General features: G+C 40.4%; 1 protein-coding gene across 6 annotated transcripts in view; it reads left to right on the top strand.

Annotated features, from left to right (window-relative positions):
• Positions 1–18,600, top strand: part of ATP10B (ATPase phospholipid transporting 10B (putative)) — a 278,859-nt gene that overhangs the window by 163,448 nt on the left and 96,811 nt on the right. For 5 of the 6 annotated variants that reach the window (XM_073231767.1, XM_073231730.1, XM_073231741.1 and 2 more), the window contains 2 exons: positions 14,259–14,571; positions 15,480–15,674. In XM_073231767.1, the coding sequence (XP_073087868.1) occupies positions 14,297–14,571; positions 15,480–15,674 (470 nt within the window). In that variant the 5' untranslated portion in view covers positions 14,259–14,296. Of the gene's footprint in view, positions 1–14,258; positions 14,572–15,479; positions 15,675–16,226; positions 17,008–18,600 lie in introns of those variants that run through there. The other variant, XM_073231762.1, reaches the window with a different exon arrangement.

The following is an 18,600-nucleotide window of genomic DNA, read 5'->3' as shown; positions in this document are numbered from 1 at the left end:
CTGAGAGGTTTATCATGATGCTGCTCCATTATCTCCACCGGCCTTTGCCAATAAGCCAAAAAAAATATTTAAGTGGTAAAACCTGCTTCTCTATTTTCTTCTCCTTTTTTGTGTGTCTTTTCTCTCTCCTGTCTCTAGGTTTGTGGGTTTATGTTCTTGTTGGAGGAGACCACGCTCATATTCTCCCCTACAGTCTTACAGCCCTTTTTCCTCTCATCCAATATTAATAAACTTTTCTTTACATAGGAAACTGATTAACAATGGTGGTATGTTGCTCTTCAGAAAGTCATATGTGGATCTTTTAGCTACTATCCTGAAGATAAAATGTGCATATTGCAATCAAGGAGAGAGTGTGTGATGTTGTCACATGGTAAAGCCAAGTCTCTGCCCAGAAATTTGCTTGCTTGCAGTTTAATGAGTCTCTCTAATGCTCTAAAAAAAAGGAAAGGTACCTAGATGCAATTGATAACAAGCAGAGAACCCTTTCAGAGTCTCAAATGAGGCAGGAAAGCTTTGATCGGCTGTCATGAGCCCAGGGCTCCTGCCTGAATAGCCAGACCCTGCCCACCCACACTGGTTCATGCCTCTTACTACAGTGGGACAGCTAGAAATAATTTGGGTTACACCAGAAAGTCACTTTTGTTTCAGATAGGAGTAAAGTGACGTTAAACAAACAAATCATCCACAGACCTTTGACTGATGGAGTCTCTTGGTGCCAATGACCAAGCATCGTCACAGCACTGGGGCTTTAATTTGAATTTCTTTGTGACTTAAGAAATTAAAAATGCCCAAGTGAATCCCAAATAAAGTATGTGACTTAGTTCATTGCACTAATGTTCATTTCTTTCTTTGAAAAAGTACCTGTTCCTGTAAAATTAAGAGAGCCTCAGGGTAGGACCTCTCTGTACTATCTCTGCAACTATTCTGTAAACCTAAAATTATTCCGAAATCAAAAGTTTATTTTTAAATAAGTCAAGCAGGGCAATAACAGATGTCTAAGGTTATAGGAATAAACATAAATGGCTCACACTAAGGGAGAAAAACTCAAACTGTCTAGGCTCTGCATTAGGAAACTGATGTTAACTCTACAACTGATTATCCTTGTAACTTCAAGCAAGTCACTGAAACTTTCTTTGCTTTATTTGTTGTTCCAAAGAAAGGGGGCAATCAGAGTGATCTGCAAAATACGGAAAAATTCATTTTTCAGATGAAAAATTATCCACAGCCATACCTCCAAGCCACAGTTTCAGCAAAAGTGAAAATTCATAAACAAATTGACTCCTGCAGAGTCAATTTCACCCAATTTCAATTCCAATTATATACAAATATTGAGTCATTTCTAAGAAAACAGAGCTAAAGAGCTAGGAATAAAGACATTATATTGAAAGTGGAGATTTGCATAAAATAACGTTGGAAGATAAGAAGTATTGAAAGTATGTGAATTGTGATCTTAAAACTTCACCCTAGGGTCTGCAGGGGGACTTTGCTGAGAGGTGTGAAAGAATCATTTTACAAGTACTTTAGTCAGAAATCTTCCTGAGCAGAGTTAAGGGCATGTAGTCCTGTGTCATGGGAAGGCAATTTCAGAAACTTCCCCAGTAACTTACTCATCCCAAAAAGCCAATTATTCAGAGTCACTGAGACCTGAGGAAGCTGAAATCAAAAGACCTGAGTCTTAAACCAAAACAATTTTATTTTAATGCTACATAAAAGACGTTAGCTACAAACAAAATTAATTTCAAGTTTCTTGTATCAGGAGAGGCAAGCATTTAAAAGTGCTAGGGAACAGATACTAAGTGGAATTGTGCTGTACCTACTGTTATTTTAAAAGGATAAGTGTCACTTATATTGACATTATTTAGTATGTTACTTTGGTTGTTTTGTTCAAAATATTTTTTAATTATCTCAAAATTTGGTCCCAGGGAAAGGGAATTTGCACGAGTTCTCAAGTTCCTTAACCCCAGATTCTTCTAAATGGGTACATTGAGAACTGAACACTTACAGCTGGGGAGAAACTATTATAATACCTCAAAGGACTGCTGGAGGGGAAAATGGGTTAATAGGATTGAAGTTCATTGAAATTTTTAAAAATAATATTGAAATACCAAGTTTGTATTCGTCAAAGTAATCAAGCATGTATTAGTATCTATCATTGCACTGGGAAAGGTGTAAAGTGCCGACTTGCAGGAGGCACTGGGATGAGGAGACCCTGGGGAGCAGAGTGTGACTGCACCCAGCAGTCATGAGGGTATAGATGTATGACTGCCCTGTGGAGGCCCTCAATCCAGACAAGTACGTAGGTTCAATACACAGAGCTAGGAGCTGAAATGGGATAGGGACAGAGCACTGTGAAGCGTATGAGTAGCCCTTCAATCACACTTCAGGCTTTCTGGGGGAGGTAACATCTCAGTTCTAAAAAATGAGTGGAAAACTTTGCAGGAATGCAAGTAGCGTCCTGGTGGTCTTGGTTGTGACAATGAGATAGATGCAAAAGGAAATAAAATAATTTCCTATGACTAGAGTAGAGCATGAAGACAAGATTAACAAATGATGAGGCTGAAAAGAGAGTCTGTATCCAGCTCATGGAGGGAAGGAGGTGTAAATTATGGCAAAGGTTAGTACCTTATCCTGTCTAAGGGAAATCGAGAGCCAAAGGCGTTCTGGGCAAAGGGATGACATGAATGGATTTACAGTTGGATGACATCGTTCTGATTTCACTGTGGAAAAACAGCAAAATTGGAAGCAGGCAGACAAACGATGTAACTGTTCAAGTAATCGAGGCAAGAGATGTGAGCAGCCTAGACTGGTGTGGTGGCAGTGGGACCAGAGAAAAGTGGACAGACTGACGGATTTATATAGGAGACATTGGGTGAGAGGGGAATCAAAAGCTTGGGCGGCTGCAAGGGCAGCTTTGCCATTCCGTGAGATGGGAAGTACGGCAAGAGCAGGTCTAGTGTAAAGAGAATGGGTCTGTTTGGAGGCAAACTGAGATTGATATTCTTAAAGGACATCCAAATGGTGATGTCCAGTAGACACAGTTGGATCTTTCTTGAAATTCCTCCCTACTTCAGAAATAGAAGTTTGGAAGATGTGGAGACCTTTTGAGAACCTTGTTATTTCTATAATACTCTAATAAAAGAGAAATAATAAAGATAAGAGGGTTCAGTTATTTCTTTGGAAATATAAGAATGTTCAGCCCAAAGCATGTATAAGAGAGTAAATCAAAACAGATAGATGGCAAAGGCTACATATCTGAAAAGAGAAAGGATCTGCTACTTACTGAATATGTGCTGAGGTTACTTACCTTTTCTGAATAAGCTGTCATCTAGGGAGGAAAAAAACCTGTCCTTGGCAAAGTCCCTCATCAGGGTAACTCAGGAAAGTCAGGGCAACTGAACTATTAGAGATGTACGTGGACCTTAGTGATTACCTGGTTCAATTCTCTCATCTTATACAGGAAGGAATTAAGGTCCAAAGAGAATGACGGACTTGTCCGTGGTCACGCAGCTGAATAATGAGATATGCAAGTCAGATGTCAGCCTCTCTTGGCTTACCCTGCCCTTTAAAATCTAGATGGGATCATCTTGAACCCCCATCCCACAACCTATGGAAAACCGTATGCCACCACTTCCCCCCAGCTTCTGTAAATTCCTATGGATTTTATGTTTCCTCCAGTCATCTCTGGTTCTAATTTCCAGAATTTGCTAAGTTTCTCATTCTCCACTCTTTCATGTGGCTCTTCTTTTATCTTCTCCTATTGGCACAGAGCCAAATAATGGAGACACCTCCTTGACTCCTAGACCTCTACCACTAACCAAATGATATTTTCATATAAGATCATTCTGTGTTGCAATGTTTTCTAACAATTTTAAAGTAATATAGAAGGACATTATATCATATTACAGTATAATACATATTTCTAAGTTATCTGAGCTTTTTTTTAGGTACATATGTTCCATAAAAACATGGGAATATTAGCCACAAAAAGAAGGAAATCTTGCCATTTGCTACAACATGGATGGATTTTCAGGGCATTATGCTAAGTGACATTAGACAAAGAAAGACAAATACCAAATAATCTCACTTACATGTGAGATTAAAATTTTTTTTAAAAAACAGGCTCACAGATACAGAGAACAGATAGGTGCGGGAGTCGGGGGTGGGCAAAAGTGGTGAAGGGAGTCAAAAGGTACAAACTTCCATTGCAAAATAAGTGAGTCATGGCAATGTACTGTACAGCACGGTGACTGCAGTTCATGATACTGCTGAATAGTCAACAGCTGCTAAGAGAGTAGATCTTAAGAGTTCTCAGCACAAAAAAAAATAATGTATTACCAGGTATGGTGAGGGATGTTAATTAGACCAATTGTGGTGATCATTTTGGCATATACACAAATATTGAATATTATATTGTATACTTGAAACTAATAAGATTCTAAATTACCCCGAAGAACTAAACTGCCCTTTTCTGACAACTCAAGCACCACTCTGCTACCATCTTAATCTCAGTTTCTCAAGTTTTCCCCCTCATTTCCCTCTTCTCCCTATTCCTCTTCCCTTTAATTCTTCCCTTTGTCTTCACTCCCTCCCTGAGCAAACTCCGGAGGCAACTGCTGCAATATTAGTTTCTCTCGCCCCGCTTCACAAATCAGATCCCACGCTCTTTTTACTAAGCCAGTTTCCTAGTCCACTTGATCTTGAGAAAGCTCTTCCCAAATCTCCCAGGTCCTGCTCCCTGCCTGACCCCCTCTGTCTTCCCTGGTGTATTTGTCAGCATGTAACTCACATAAGCATGCATATGTGTTGAGTAAGTTGAACTGAGCCCATCAGTGTGTGCTGTTATCTTTTAATTGCTTTCAGCTCTGAAGACTTTGAGCAACTTTTTTCGCTGGGGCTCAGTGCTGATTTATTCAGCTTCTCCAAGCAATTTATTCATTTTTAATTAGACCCAACTTAATTATTTTGTCAGTAAAACAAACCAAAAGAATCTATAAAACAACTTTTAAGTGAAATCACATCTCTGCCTGGAGGGATATGAAAAATGAAATTATGCATTTCATTTTACCTGCCTCTTACAAAGAAAATATTGTCCAAATTGTCTTTTTATTTCCCTAGATCTTCTGCCTTTCAATAAGAAAATGCTAGGAAAATCAGGCTTGGAATAGAGGGAAGAAAATGGGAAAAAGTTTTCAATGGGGAGTGTATATGTGAGCACATAAGACAGGGTCTCTCTAGGTTTGTTCATTAGCAACTCCTACTTTAGAATGATCTGGAAGCTGGTTAGGAGTGCAGAGAGCCCACCCCCTCCCCAGAGCTTCTGACTCGGTAGTTCTGAGAGGTGAGGATGAGAGATGGAGTTTATCACTTGTCTATTCTTGCATCTTCTGGGATTAATGCCTGCTTCTGGATACCTAAGCCCTCTTGTTCATCAATTGGCCACTTATACTTCAGGAAGTTTGCTTTGTCCTGCCCCATCATGCATGTCTTCTTCCATCTCTGACAACTTCCAGTGCTTGTTGTCCTTATTTATTCAATTACTTGTCTATCCAGTTATCTGTCCTATGTACTGTCAGGAGCTATGCATTACCGTCTCTCTCTCTGCACTTAGCCAAATATCCTACATTCAGTTCTGGGCTCCCTCTACTACACCAATATTTCCAACCTCAGAGCCCAAAGATCCCTCTGTCATCAAAGAATTTCCTACTCTCCACATGAGAGTTACTTAATTTTAGTATTCATGGATCTAGAACATGCATAATAGCAAAATTGTACAATGAAATTAGTAATGCTTTTAAACAAATTTGCAGTATATCCATCCCAACAGTGTTTGCTACACTTAAAAGTAGTGGCTCACATATGTATACAGAATATAATGAGATCCATCTACAGACCATCCCAGGAGCACATATGAATTCTCTGACATCTTGCTATCAGCATCCAATCTCAAAGCAACATTTAAGGGCCAGAGTTTAGGGTCTACTCTCTTGGTCTCAGATTTGAAGCAGGATACCCAAATAGAAGGCATCAGAGTATTTGGAAAGTAAAGAATCCCATTATTCAGCTAAGAAAGCAATAATGACAGATCTGACCATATCCTATTGCCATGCTGCCACATTACTCCAGTAGCCCTTAACGCATTAATCCCATACTCAACTCTCTGAGAAAATGTCATTTAGTCTAGGATCTGGCAGAGACAGCCAAAGCTCACCAAGGATTCCATGTGCTCCTCACATAGCCCAGCCTACCTTGTAGTTGGAATGAGAAAGACCATGTAGCTGATTCTGGCTGTTTGACTACAAGCAAAACAATACAGTTCACTTCTGTGTCCCTGTTATGGCTGTAATTAAAGCCACACGTGAGATCAGGAGGTAGAGGGAGCCTGAATCTCTGAGTCACTGGATGGTGGAGATTACTTGGACCTAAAAACTGTTCATGGATTTTGCTAAGCCACTGATATTTGGGGCTTTATCTGTTTCACAGCCTAGCCTATCCTTAGCCTAGCCTGACTAATATACTAGGCAAAATGTGAAGTAAGGCCTTTCAAGGTAGAGGATCTACTACTACAAGCCCAGAACTGTGGGGGAGGAGGGGGTGCGGGGGGGGGGGGAGGAGAGGGGAGGTGAGAGAGAGAGAAAGAAAGAGCTGGGAGTGTTTGAAAAAAATCACATGAACAAAGAGGTAGGCAGAAGCTGGATCATATGGAGTAATGTAGGCCCCAGTGAGAACTCTGGCTTTTATACAAAGGCAATCACAATCATTATGAGAATTAAGAAGAGAGCTGACATGACCTGATTTACATGTTAGAAAAACAACGTTGGCTGTTTTGTGAAGACTAGATTGGAAAAGGAACAAATAAGGATGCAGGAACCTGTTAGAAGTGTTGCAATCATCCAGACAAGAGATAATAATTCATTTTATTAAATTGGAAACAGTAGAGATAATGAGAAAAAGATGGATTTGAAAATGATTTAGAAGGTGAAAATGGATAGAACTTTAAAATAAATAAGCTGCAGTACGTAAAGTAGAAATCAAAGATTTCCAGGTCTTTTGGTAAATGGAGATGCTATTCTTAGAAATAGGGACTATTTGAACCAAAGTGAATTTTTAAGAGAAACCAAGAGTTTTAGAAATCTTAAAGTTGAGAAGCCTAGAAAAAAAGTGAAGCTGGCAAATAAGCAGTGGGATACACTTGTAGAAAGCTCATGAGAGGGTCCTGAGCTCCAAATACACTAACAGGAGATGTTCTAGCTGGGGAACTGGAGCTGCCCTACATGCTAATGAACTTGAGAAGTAGTCATGAAGTATAGCGTGGCAGACCACAGAAATACCTCCTTGTGTGTTTAAAAATAGCTGCCCTTGAAAATCTGTTGGAGTAAGGCTCTTATAACTGAGGTGCTAGGCAAAAATCAATCAGGGGTAAAATGTGTTCATGAAAAGGACTAGTGATGGAGGCTGAGTATGTTACGCTGATGTTTAAGTTCTATAAAAATCAACCCATTGATCATTCCATTCCCACAAAGGCCCTTTCTGTAGTATTTCATTTATTTCATTTCATTTCCATGAAAAACTTCACATTTTCATTATCTTCTACCTTTGGTTAATTTTATTTAAGGTGATTGATACTTCCTTTCACTCTGCCTCTGCTTTTACACTAGTCCCTTTCCTCCAAAGACAACGACCCTCACCCCACACTTTGCATGGGCCTACAGACTAATTTCTCATTCAGTGTCTCCTCCTCACTAAAGGAAGTCAGCCTCTGGCAATCTAATTATAAGTGTGGGTAAAATTGCAGTATTTCCAGAATCTCTCACCTGGCCTTAGCACATCTCCATATCAATAGGTGTTGTTTCCCAGGGGTAGAGAGAAGTAGTCATCTCCATATCAATAGGTAATTACAAGGGGGAGCAGGGCTTATCTGGACGGGAGAGGTTGGGTGGGGTCCCTTTTTGCAGCCTGTTGGGAGAGACTTTGGGAGCAGAAGTGGATGAAGCAATAAACAGGATTCTCCTACTTTATTTCTCCCTTTCACTTATTTCGGTTTCAAGGGTATTTTGCTCCGGGCTGGGAAGGTATATTTCCCCACTCCCACACCGCCACCGCTCCCTACCTGGAGTTACAACAAGACACACTGCAGTCTGTGGATGAGGCACCATCACAGTTCTTGCTCTTCCCGTTGGGAAAGACAAAGCACCTTCTGGCTCTTACAAGAACTGACTGCACACAGCAGCTCTATGGAGGCTCCTGTGACTCGCACAGGCAGACAAAGCCCTGAAGTTCACCTTACTGAACTACTCTGAGCAGGCCTCAGAACTAGAAACCTGAATGGGGAGCTTTCAAACTGTGGTTTCTGTTTTCTGGCCTGCAATTAAACATAATTCCTTGAATCTAAAATGTCATCAATTTAATAATATGTTCTGAGGGCAAAAAGAAAAAAAGAAACATGATTGTATCGATTATGTGACACATTCCACTTTCAGAACAGTAAAATGTGAAGAAAATAAAAAAGTACATCTTGGAGTCTAGTACATGTAGGTTTTCTTGAAAGGGAGCAGGAAGAATGACAGGTTCTAGAGATGAATTATTCCATTCATGTTACTTTTGGTTTCTTTGTCTATAAAATGAATATGGGTAAAATAGGTAGAACATAAAAGTGATAGGCATTTCCTCAAGCAGATCCAATCAGAATAGGTGAAAAAAGCAAAGTGAATAAGAAGTTGCTAATAAGATTGCTTTATTGCAAATCTTCCCTTGATCTAGTTGCATGTTTAGGGAGTACATAGAAATCTGTTTGCCTGGATTTTTATTTAATTCAGGGTTGATGAAAAAGCCTTTGTTGTTGTTTTGACACTTGAGTAGGGAATAAAAATCTTGTAAAACCTGTTAGCCGCCTTTCCTGCTTAATAGATAAGCCTTGAATAATGGAAGTGACTGACACTTTCTGGGTGATTGTTGATGTTTCTGAACCTGGTTCTCAGAACAGCAAATAGAGATACAGAAGGTTTAGGACAATGTTGGAATAACAGGCCAACAGTTTTTATTTTACTATAAGTAGGTCTTGTCGGTGCCTATTAAAAAAAGTAATAACAAGAGTCTCAAACCTCTAATTTCAGAATGCTTGAGCAGAAAGCCAAAGTTGACATTTAAGCTTTTTAAAAGTGAGTTAACTTATAATAAAATATATTGCATTCAATAAAACAAATGTTATTCAGATGTGACAAAAATTAAAAAGGCAATTTAAGAATGATTACAGTTTGGGGAAAACTGATATGTATATTGATTGATTAGAGGATACACTAACTCCAGACTATTTCTTCTAAGGGAGTTATTGTTTGTTCAGTAGATGGATCACAGAAAATTGTTTCTGTGAGATTTATACATTTTCTCCTCTTCGGGTAGAGTGCTTTAAAAAGCCCATGGTTAATTTGAAGGCCAAACTTTCTTAGATTATAATAAATTCTAATATCAGGATGGTGTACTATTTATCAAGAATCCAAGTGTAGATTAAATTTAATTTTATAGATTTTTTTTTCCCCCACAGTCCTGAACAACTAGTGCTTTTTTAGAGAACTGTATGCCAGGGGGAAAAAATTATCCAGTCACTACATATTCCTCCTTGGGTTCTCTTGGCCCTACTTGGGTTTTCTTTCCATTCTTAAAATCAACATGTTTGCTCTCGCCATGGGATACTAGCAAATGGGGCTTCTTCCCAGGATACTCACTTACTTCCAGACACTCATACACACCACATATTCACATACACATACCACACACATGCACAGCAAACAGTACACACACACACACACATACTGCACACAAATGTACACAACACACAAATACACACACTATATACACACTATTCCCTGCTGTGTAACAGGCCTCACTCAGCCCATGATTTTAGCTCAAGCCCCATTTCTTCAGGGACAAGGTCACATCCCTCTGTAACACAATCACACTGCACCCTGTTCTCCTTTGTGGCACTTACCCTGGTTGGTAAATATATATTTTTCTAGCTCTCAGCCTCACTAGAGTGCAAGCTCCAGGTGAAGGGGAGTGGATGTGTAGGTTTTACTCACCTGGTATAAAACAAGGGTGCAGTAAGTATTTTTTGATTCATTGAACGACTGGTTGACTGACCCCTTAAATGGAATTTGTTAGAGGTGGGGTTTACTTGGATTCATGAAAATAAAAAAACAACTGGGGTTGATTAAAAATATGGGCCAGGCAGGATGGAGGAGGTTCAGGTATAGAACAGGATTTCTAAGCAAACTAATTAACCCCATATATTAAGCTAATGGTCCACCATAAAGGAATGCCCCACACCCACCATTTAGGGGATAGTCTGCCCAGGAAAATAAGATTGGCTAGAGACAATTAATGTTTCAAGCTAGAGGCAATCTGAGTGTGAATTAGCAAAACTAGAAAATCCTCAGGTTTATTGTTAGTGGAAGGTGCCATTTCAATGAAAGAATAAGAGAAAGACTTTATAACAGGAAGAACTGAAGAGTTGCTTCAGGCATGCCCCTCCCTTCCTGAAAGCAATAATAAACCACACCTCATATTAAAGGATTACATAATCCCCCTTTGTGTGTTGTTCACTTTTGGAAATAAGTAATTGATTTGGAGGAAAGAGGAAGCCGTGGGTCAAAGAGCTGCCTCCTGTCCCCAGTGTTGCCCACCCTCAAGCCCATCCCTCTGTGCTGCTGCCAGAACAAAGCCTGGGATCCCCAGCTCTGACCATGCTGCCTCCCTACCTAAAACTTTTCAAGACGCCCTAATCTCAACATGATGAATAGGCCATCTATCTAGCCCTTGTCTCTCCAGTTCAACTCCCGCTGCTCTTTGTTCCCCACTTCATGTACTCTGTAGGACATTCCTGTGAACTTTCTGTTTCTAGAACTGTTGCCAGGCAGCTGTGTCTGGGGAGGTCTTTCCCTGTATACCAGGTGAAACTTCAACCTGGACTAGGGAGGGTTCTTGACTCTGAATGAAAAAGAATTCTCCAGCAGGTTGTAAGAGTGTAGGTAAGGAAGGAATTCATTAAGGAGAGAGTATCAGGGAAGGGCAGCGGCCTTGCAGGCAGCAGAGAGCAAGGAAGAACAGAGGGAGGAAAGGGAAGCTCACTGAACTCCAGTTTAGTATTGGGCAGATCCTTTGCCAACTCCTAAAGCCAGGCTCATGTGGTGTCCAATGTCCACTTGGATCTGTAATGGCATGGGAACTAAGCCCCTACCACCCCAGGATTTGGGGGAGCTGCAGAGCACTGGATAGAGTGAGATTATGTTCTGAGACCTTCCCAAAGGCAAAGAAAGGAGATTCTCAGAGCATGATTGCACAGCTGCAGCCTTGTCCAGGTCAATCAGGCAACAGGAACTTGCAAGCCCAAGTCAGAGCTCTCAGTAGCCCCTCCCTACTTATCTGGAGTAGAACAGAGTGAAGGCTTGCGCTTAAGTCTGGAAAATAGAAATAGCAAGGTAACAAAGGCACTACTGAAAGGGCACAGGGACAAAATGCAATAAGTTGAGCAGTGAGAAGGCTTTATTTTAAAAGTACACACTGAAAGAAAGGGAGTGTGGGCAACCTCAGAGAGGAGGCGCACTTAAGGGTTTGGTGTTTGGGGTTTTATAGGGTCTTCCCAGTAGAGGTCAGCATAAGACATGATATATACAGGTGATTCCTATTTTATTTGAAGTTTTGTCTTATGAATAGGGTTATTTAGATGACTGTCTTGGTCCAGATCTCAGCATTCTTTATCCACATTGGTTCATTTACACTTTGGAGGTCTATTTCCTGTCCTGGTTACAAAGTCACTTAATTGATTAAGGGGAGGTAAGAAGAGGAAGAACAGCCTATAAAGTTAAAGAATAAGCTAGGCCTTTTTCTCAGGTTAAGTATATTTTACAAGGGCATGACCCTTGTCTCATTCCCTTGGCCTACCTCAGAACCAACTCTTCTACCTGGAACAGCCTTCCACAACCCCCCTTCCTAGCTAACTGTATATATGTATGTATGTATACAGACACATATACAAATGTGTATATTATTTTCTGAACCACTGAGATGTCTTGCCCCTTTACTCCTAATTACTTTAGGATGGTTTTCCTATGAATAAGAACATTTTATTATATAACCACCATATCATCATCATCATCATAATCAGGCAATTTGACATTATTAAGACATTACTAATCCACAATTCATATTCAAATTTTGCCCACAGTCTAATAATGTCTTTTATATATTAGATCTTCTCCTAGTCATGGATACAATCCAGGATCACATATTACATCTAGTTATCATAGCTTTTTAGTCTCCTTTAATCAGAAACACTTTGACCTTTGAGATTTGAAAAACATAAGCCAGTTATTTTGTAGAATAGCCCCAGTTTGAGGTTTTCAGTGTTTCCTTGTGATTACCACAGAAATGATGTCATGTCCTTCTCAGTATGTTATATCAGGAGACACAAGAGGTCAAGTTATCCCAATATTGGTCATGTTTGCTTTGATCTCTTCGGTAAGGTGATTTTTGCCATATGTCTCCACTACAAAATGATTCTTTTTTGCCATTATAATTAATAATTTTGGGGGAGGTTACTTTGAAACAATGGAAATATCCAGTTCCTCATCAAATTTTCATCTGCTAATTTGGCATCCACTTTGCATCTGCTTTATTTTTAAGGAAGCTTATTTCATATTGTTAATAAAGAAAAATAAAGACTCTCATTATGATAAATGGTTTTTCTAAACCAACAACCCCACCTAAAATGCCTGCATCTCCCATACAAGCCCAACCTTCCTTTATGAAGATCTTATCACCTCAGATTGAGAGAAGCCTGATGTATATGGCATTAACCAAGGCAAGATTTCTCATTTGTATTTCCAACTCTATTTATGAATTAGGTTTTCATTTCTTTTTCTTTCACAAATATAATAATAATATTAGAATCCATGACAGGGGCATATTTTTTTATAATGAGGAAAAATATACACACATTATTTCTGGTTTACCAAACTACCATATTATTGCTTTGGTCACATTATGGTGGGCATCAGTAACTGCATGAACTTTTTCATGCTTGCAACAAGGATTCACTCAGGACCCTGAAGAGCTTTTTATATCCTCAGGGTCTGTGAATTGAAAATCATACAGATTAATTAAAGTCATGAGGAGAATTATGATCAGGGTCAGATCATATAGGCATCAGGAAGGTAAAATATTACCATTTAATCTAGAAATGGAACTTTTTCTCTTTTAAAGAATCATATTTTCAGTAACAGATGGGGTTTCTCATTGTAAGCAATACCTGACATTCACTCATCCATTTATTCAATAGAAAAACATCCTGTGAGCCTACTGGGTGAGAAGCACCATTATATACAGCTTTTGACCTTACAAAGTATATCTCTGAATAATATCTTCCTGAGTCTTCAAGCAAGATTTGGCCCAAAGGAAACTTGAGGGCTTGCTTATGGGTCCTATTAAAAGAGCTCAGAAATAGGAATATCCTAGATAAAGCAGCATTCTTCCACCATCTAGAAAGATCATCTGCTTGACTAAGTGTTCAGTTTCAGACACTGCTGAATGGAGTGGAGAAGAAGGAAGGGACCTTCCACCCCCAGGTCCAATCAGCCAGATGAGAAAAAGCTACCATGTCCAAGGAACAACATCCATGGTCCAGTGAACTCCGGCCCCAATGTCTTAGGAAGGAGACTCTCCTCTCTCCATCTGTCACTCCCCTTCAAGGTTCTGACCATGAATGAGGTTCTCCAAATATCATCAGCATCAGAAAACTGTAGAGCTGGAGAAACCCTAAACAACAAATACTTCTCCCTTTAAGACGTGTCTCAGCATATTTTTATGTACTGTCCAATTTTTGTCACAGAAAACATAGAGTAAGACTAAATCTCCTCATATTACAGTGAGGAAATTGAAGACCAGCAAGGTGAAAGGACAGTTCAGTGCTAGAAATGAGCCAGAGCCAGGATGTGGGCCCCTGGGTCCTAACCCACCAGGCCATACTTTTGCTGATAGCCCCAACTAGGTCATCAAAATTAATTTCTCCAAATTAAATTCTCTCATGGAACTTATCACAGTGTTAGTTGCATATTACTTAGAGGATTATTTCTTCATGTCTATCACCCTAGAACATAGGATTAGAGGGACTGAACCTATTTTTCTCACATTGAATCCCAGAATCTACCTTGGATGGATGGGTGGACAAGTGGATTAGCTGATATGCCGTATGTTTCTCCTGACCATAGAGACTTCATGTGTCTGCAGACCATAGCTGGCCGCTGGAATGGCGCTCTCAGTGGACTCCTCTTGGCCCAGGTGGCAGTGGCGAATCAGAGACGGCCTCCTCCAGTCTCCATCAGAAGCCGCTCCATTGCTGTCCCAAGAGAAGGGAAGGCAGAGCTACAACCTGACGCGGCAGCGGGTCGTGTTCCCCAACAACAGCATATGCCACCGGGATTGGGCAAAGATCTCCAGGAGATACCCTGGGAACAGAATCTGCACAACCAAATATACCCTCCTCACCTTCCTGCCCCAGAATCTCTTTGAGCAGTTCCAGAGGTACAACCACTTAGGTGAACAGCAGACACTGTAACCAAGTATTTGCTGGTATTTCTGAAAAGAACTTGAGATGCTGTCCTCTGGGCCGCCTCCTTTCCTTTAATATCCAAACCCATATGCCTTGAGAAGGCTTGTCATTCATTTGTGCATTCAGTCATTCAACAAATATTTATCAGATTCTACTCTGTTAGGTCATATGTTGGATGCTAGAGATACATTAGGAAAAAAGAGAGATTGTCCTGACTGTATTTTCTAGTGAAAGAGACAAACATTAATTTTAAGAATTATATAAATTGATGTAAAATTATAACTCAGATACTTCCAAAAAGAGGTATGTGGTGCTATTAGAGTGAGTAAGAGAGAAATTTGGCCCCATTAAGTCTGGGAAGACTTCTAGGAGGAAGTGACAATTGAAGTATAACCTGAAAGTAGAGAATGCATTAATCAAGTGAAGAGAGACAAAAGTCAGGGAAGGGAGCCAGGAGAATGTTCTTGTAGACAGAACTTCATGTGCAAAGGCACTGTGGCAAAAGAGAGCAAGACGCATTTGGAAAACTAAAAACTTGTAAGCCACTCTTTTGAGATAATATGCAAAACTATCTTTTAATTATAAACCAAAATGTACATTTATGTATCATCCTAAATTTTGTAATTATTACTATAAGCTACCATTTACTGAACAACTACTATGCTCCAGAACCCTCTATTGTGTGTGTAACAAATATTATCCCATTTCATGTTTATAAGATTTCTTTGAAGTAGGTATTGCTATCCCCATTTTATGCAATTTGACAGAGATTCAGGAATGTCACTTTATTTGGTAAGGGCCAACAGTAGGGAAGAAATAGTACAGAGAGTGTATTTTTCTTCTCAGGGATTTTCACTCATACCTTGCTTGCCCCCCCCAGATGGGCCAACCTTTATTTCCTGTTCCTGGCCATTCTGAACTGGATACCCTCCATGGAAGTTTTCCACAGGGAAATCACCATGTTACCATTGGCCATTGTGCTGTTCACCATCATGGTCAAGGACGGCATGGAGGACTTTAGGAAACACCGCTTTGACAGAGAGATAAACTGCTCCAACATCCAGATGTATGAGAGGTAAGAGAAATCATTCTTCTGTTTTCTCTCTTGCAAACAGGTTGTACAAACTCAAAAGCATTTTTAAAGGATTGGTCTCCTCATATTATGTTTTCCTAAGCTCATTTAATTCAGTGATTCTAAACCAGGGTAATTTTGCCCTGCAGGAGACATTTGACAGTGTCTGAAGACATATTTGTTTGCCAAATTGGGAAGGAGGTTCTACTGGCATCTGGCAAGAAAAGGCCAAGGAGATGCTATACATCTTACAATACACAGGACAGCCCCCCACACTCACACACACACAACAAACAATTATTATTCAACTTAAAATATCAGTAGTGCTGAGATTTAGAAACCTTAATTTACCCTGTGTAAACATATTATTAAGCACAAGGATGTAATGTCATTAAGAGTTATTAAGGGTGGAAAGCTCAAGAATTAAACTCAAGAATTATCTGGATCATTTCAGGAGCCCAAGTTTAAGAGTAGTTCTTTGTAGGGTGACAGGTGGTATCTCCCAAACAAGGAAACATATACCATTTTTTAAGCCTCTGAGGCACTTAGCTAAAAACCACTGTTTTAGAACTGAAACTAGGTCGGTTTTAGGACCCAGAGTTGGCGCACCTGTTCTTGGCTGCCTGGGGTGTGAAAGGAAGATACCTGGGTGACGTCTACATTCCAACAGGTAGAGGCTCAACAAGTAAGAAGGAAGTGGCCCAGCTGGGTGCACACCTGTTCTCCGCAAGCTATTTCCTTGTCATATTTCTCCTCTGGAGTATACAGGCTCTTTACCTTTACTTTTCCTTGGGAAAGAGAGAAATTTCCCACAGAGAAGGCAAGTAAAAGATGCCAGGGACATGATTCGCTGGCAGCTGAACAATGGAACTAATCAGGGAAAAACCTCTTCTACGGAAAACTCAAGTGTCATCCTATGAAAATTAAAGAGACAGATTGAAAATTGAGAGATGAGAAAGGAAGGGAAGAGGAGACAGAAAAGGAAAGAAGACAAGAAGCGAGTCGTGGTCTCCAACCTGTCCTTTGAAAGATGGTCCCACAAAGAGAACCCCAACAGACATTATTGTGGCAATCAAATTAAGACCAGCAAATACACCGTGTTGTCCTTCATACCCAAGAACATCTTTGAGCAGCTGCACCGGTTTGCCAATCTCTATTTTGTGGGTATTGTGATTCTGAATTTTGTCCCTGTGGTCAATGCTTTCCAGCCTGAGATGAGCACGATCCCAGTCTGTGTCATCCTGGCAGTCACTGCCATCAAGGATGCTTGGGAAGACCTCCGGAGGTACAAATCTGATAAACTGATCAATAACAGTGAGTGCTTCATCTATAACAGGTAAGGCAAAATACTGCGGGGACATAGTACAGCTCCAGCTCTGATCTGTGTGTGGCTGCTCTCATCACAGCTGCTGTCTAGAGAGGGGATGAACTAGGGAGATGGCATTATTGATCTCAGTGAAGCTGTACAATTCTCCACAGTGAGGAAAGGCTAAAAAAAACCAACAAACAAAAAAGTAGGAGCTCGAGTCAATAATCTATTAAAATTAGGAAGTCTTTACTGTATGACATTTCTTTGCAGTTTCATATGTGTTCAACATTTAAGAATTTTGCTTAAACTCTCACCCATTCTTAGCCCAGTGTGACCATGAGCATATTTGAGTGTGTCTGGAGACCATTGGAGGGCAGAGGCATCACTGTTTTCAGGGGAGCAGTGGAGCACTGTATTAGGAGAACCAGCCCTGGGGGCACACTGCCTGGGTGGAACACTGTCTCCGTCACTCATTAACCACATGGCCTGAAGCAAGTGATCTAACCTCTCTGAGCCTTGTTTGATCATTCGTAAAATTGGAACATTTCCTGGGACGGTAGTGAAAATCGCATGCCATAATCTTTGCGTAGCACTATGCCCAACATGTAATAAAGGCTCAGTGTGTGATCTGTGATTGCTTTATTTTTAGAATGTAGAACTCGTGGTAGCTCCCCACCATCAAGCTTGTCCTTACTCTTTCTCTCTGATGTTGTCCCAACCGAAGCAAGAATTGCACACCACCTTTCTGACCACATTACTGAATGTTATTTTACAAACATTGTTTAACAAAGATTCCTTTGAGCAATTGACCAAACTGGGTTGTTAGGGAAAAGACATGTTCTCAGTCAGAAGAAGATAGAATTATTGTGGGTTTCAACTTTGTGACAACTCCTGTAGCCCAGAAAGAAGTAAGGGAGTTGAGTCTGGACTCACAGAGAGACTGCCGGGACTGAGGGCTTTCCAGGTGAGCAATTAGAGAAGCCTTTGGTAATTAAATCACCAGCAGGTAAGGGCTTGACTTCTTGGAAAATCAGGGAAACATCCATCTCTGTCAAGGAACAACATCCCTCTGGCTTTTTCCCTCTGACTTTATCAACCCCGATTGAGCAGAAGTTCGCAGCTGCTCTGACCATTCTTAGAAAGAAAAGGGCTGCCTCAAGGAGTCCACTGCAGCTACTTAGAGACTGCTTCCTTCTGAGGAGAGCTTCTCTTCTCGGGAGGAGAAGGTGACCAACTTGGAGCTGGATGACGAGGGTTTATGAGCCAAACTCCACTTGGAAAGTAGTAGTCTGAGGAAGCCTCTAAATAGACCGTGAATGCAGGGGACTCATTTGTCTCCAGGGCACCCCTAGGGGGAACTCTGTACCCTCCCTCACCAGCAAATGAGCTTCTGGCCTCTTTGCTTGCAGGACCACAACTACATGTCTGAAAGAGTTAATCTGAAGGACTTTGTTGGTTGCAGCTAGATCCAACCGTCTTCAATGTTGTTAACACACTGAACACCTTGAGTTGAGATTTAGTCATTCTTCACCTCTGAATAAAGAAATTATAAAGAGAGAGAAAATATGCCTTTTGGGTTCTGATGCCTGTCTTCAAAGAGACTGTTTTTTAAGAAAGCAC

This window comes from Manis javanica, chromosome 1 (genome assembly GCF_040802235.1).
Source record: "Manis javanica isolate MJ-LG chromosome 1, MJ_LKY, whole genome shotgun sequence".
Classification (NCBI taxonomy): Eukaryota; Metazoa; Chordata; class Mammalia; order Pholidota; family Manidae; genus Manis; species Manis javanica.
Note: the sequence above shows the minus strand (reverse complement) of the source record. Positions and strands in the feature narration are given on the sequence as shown.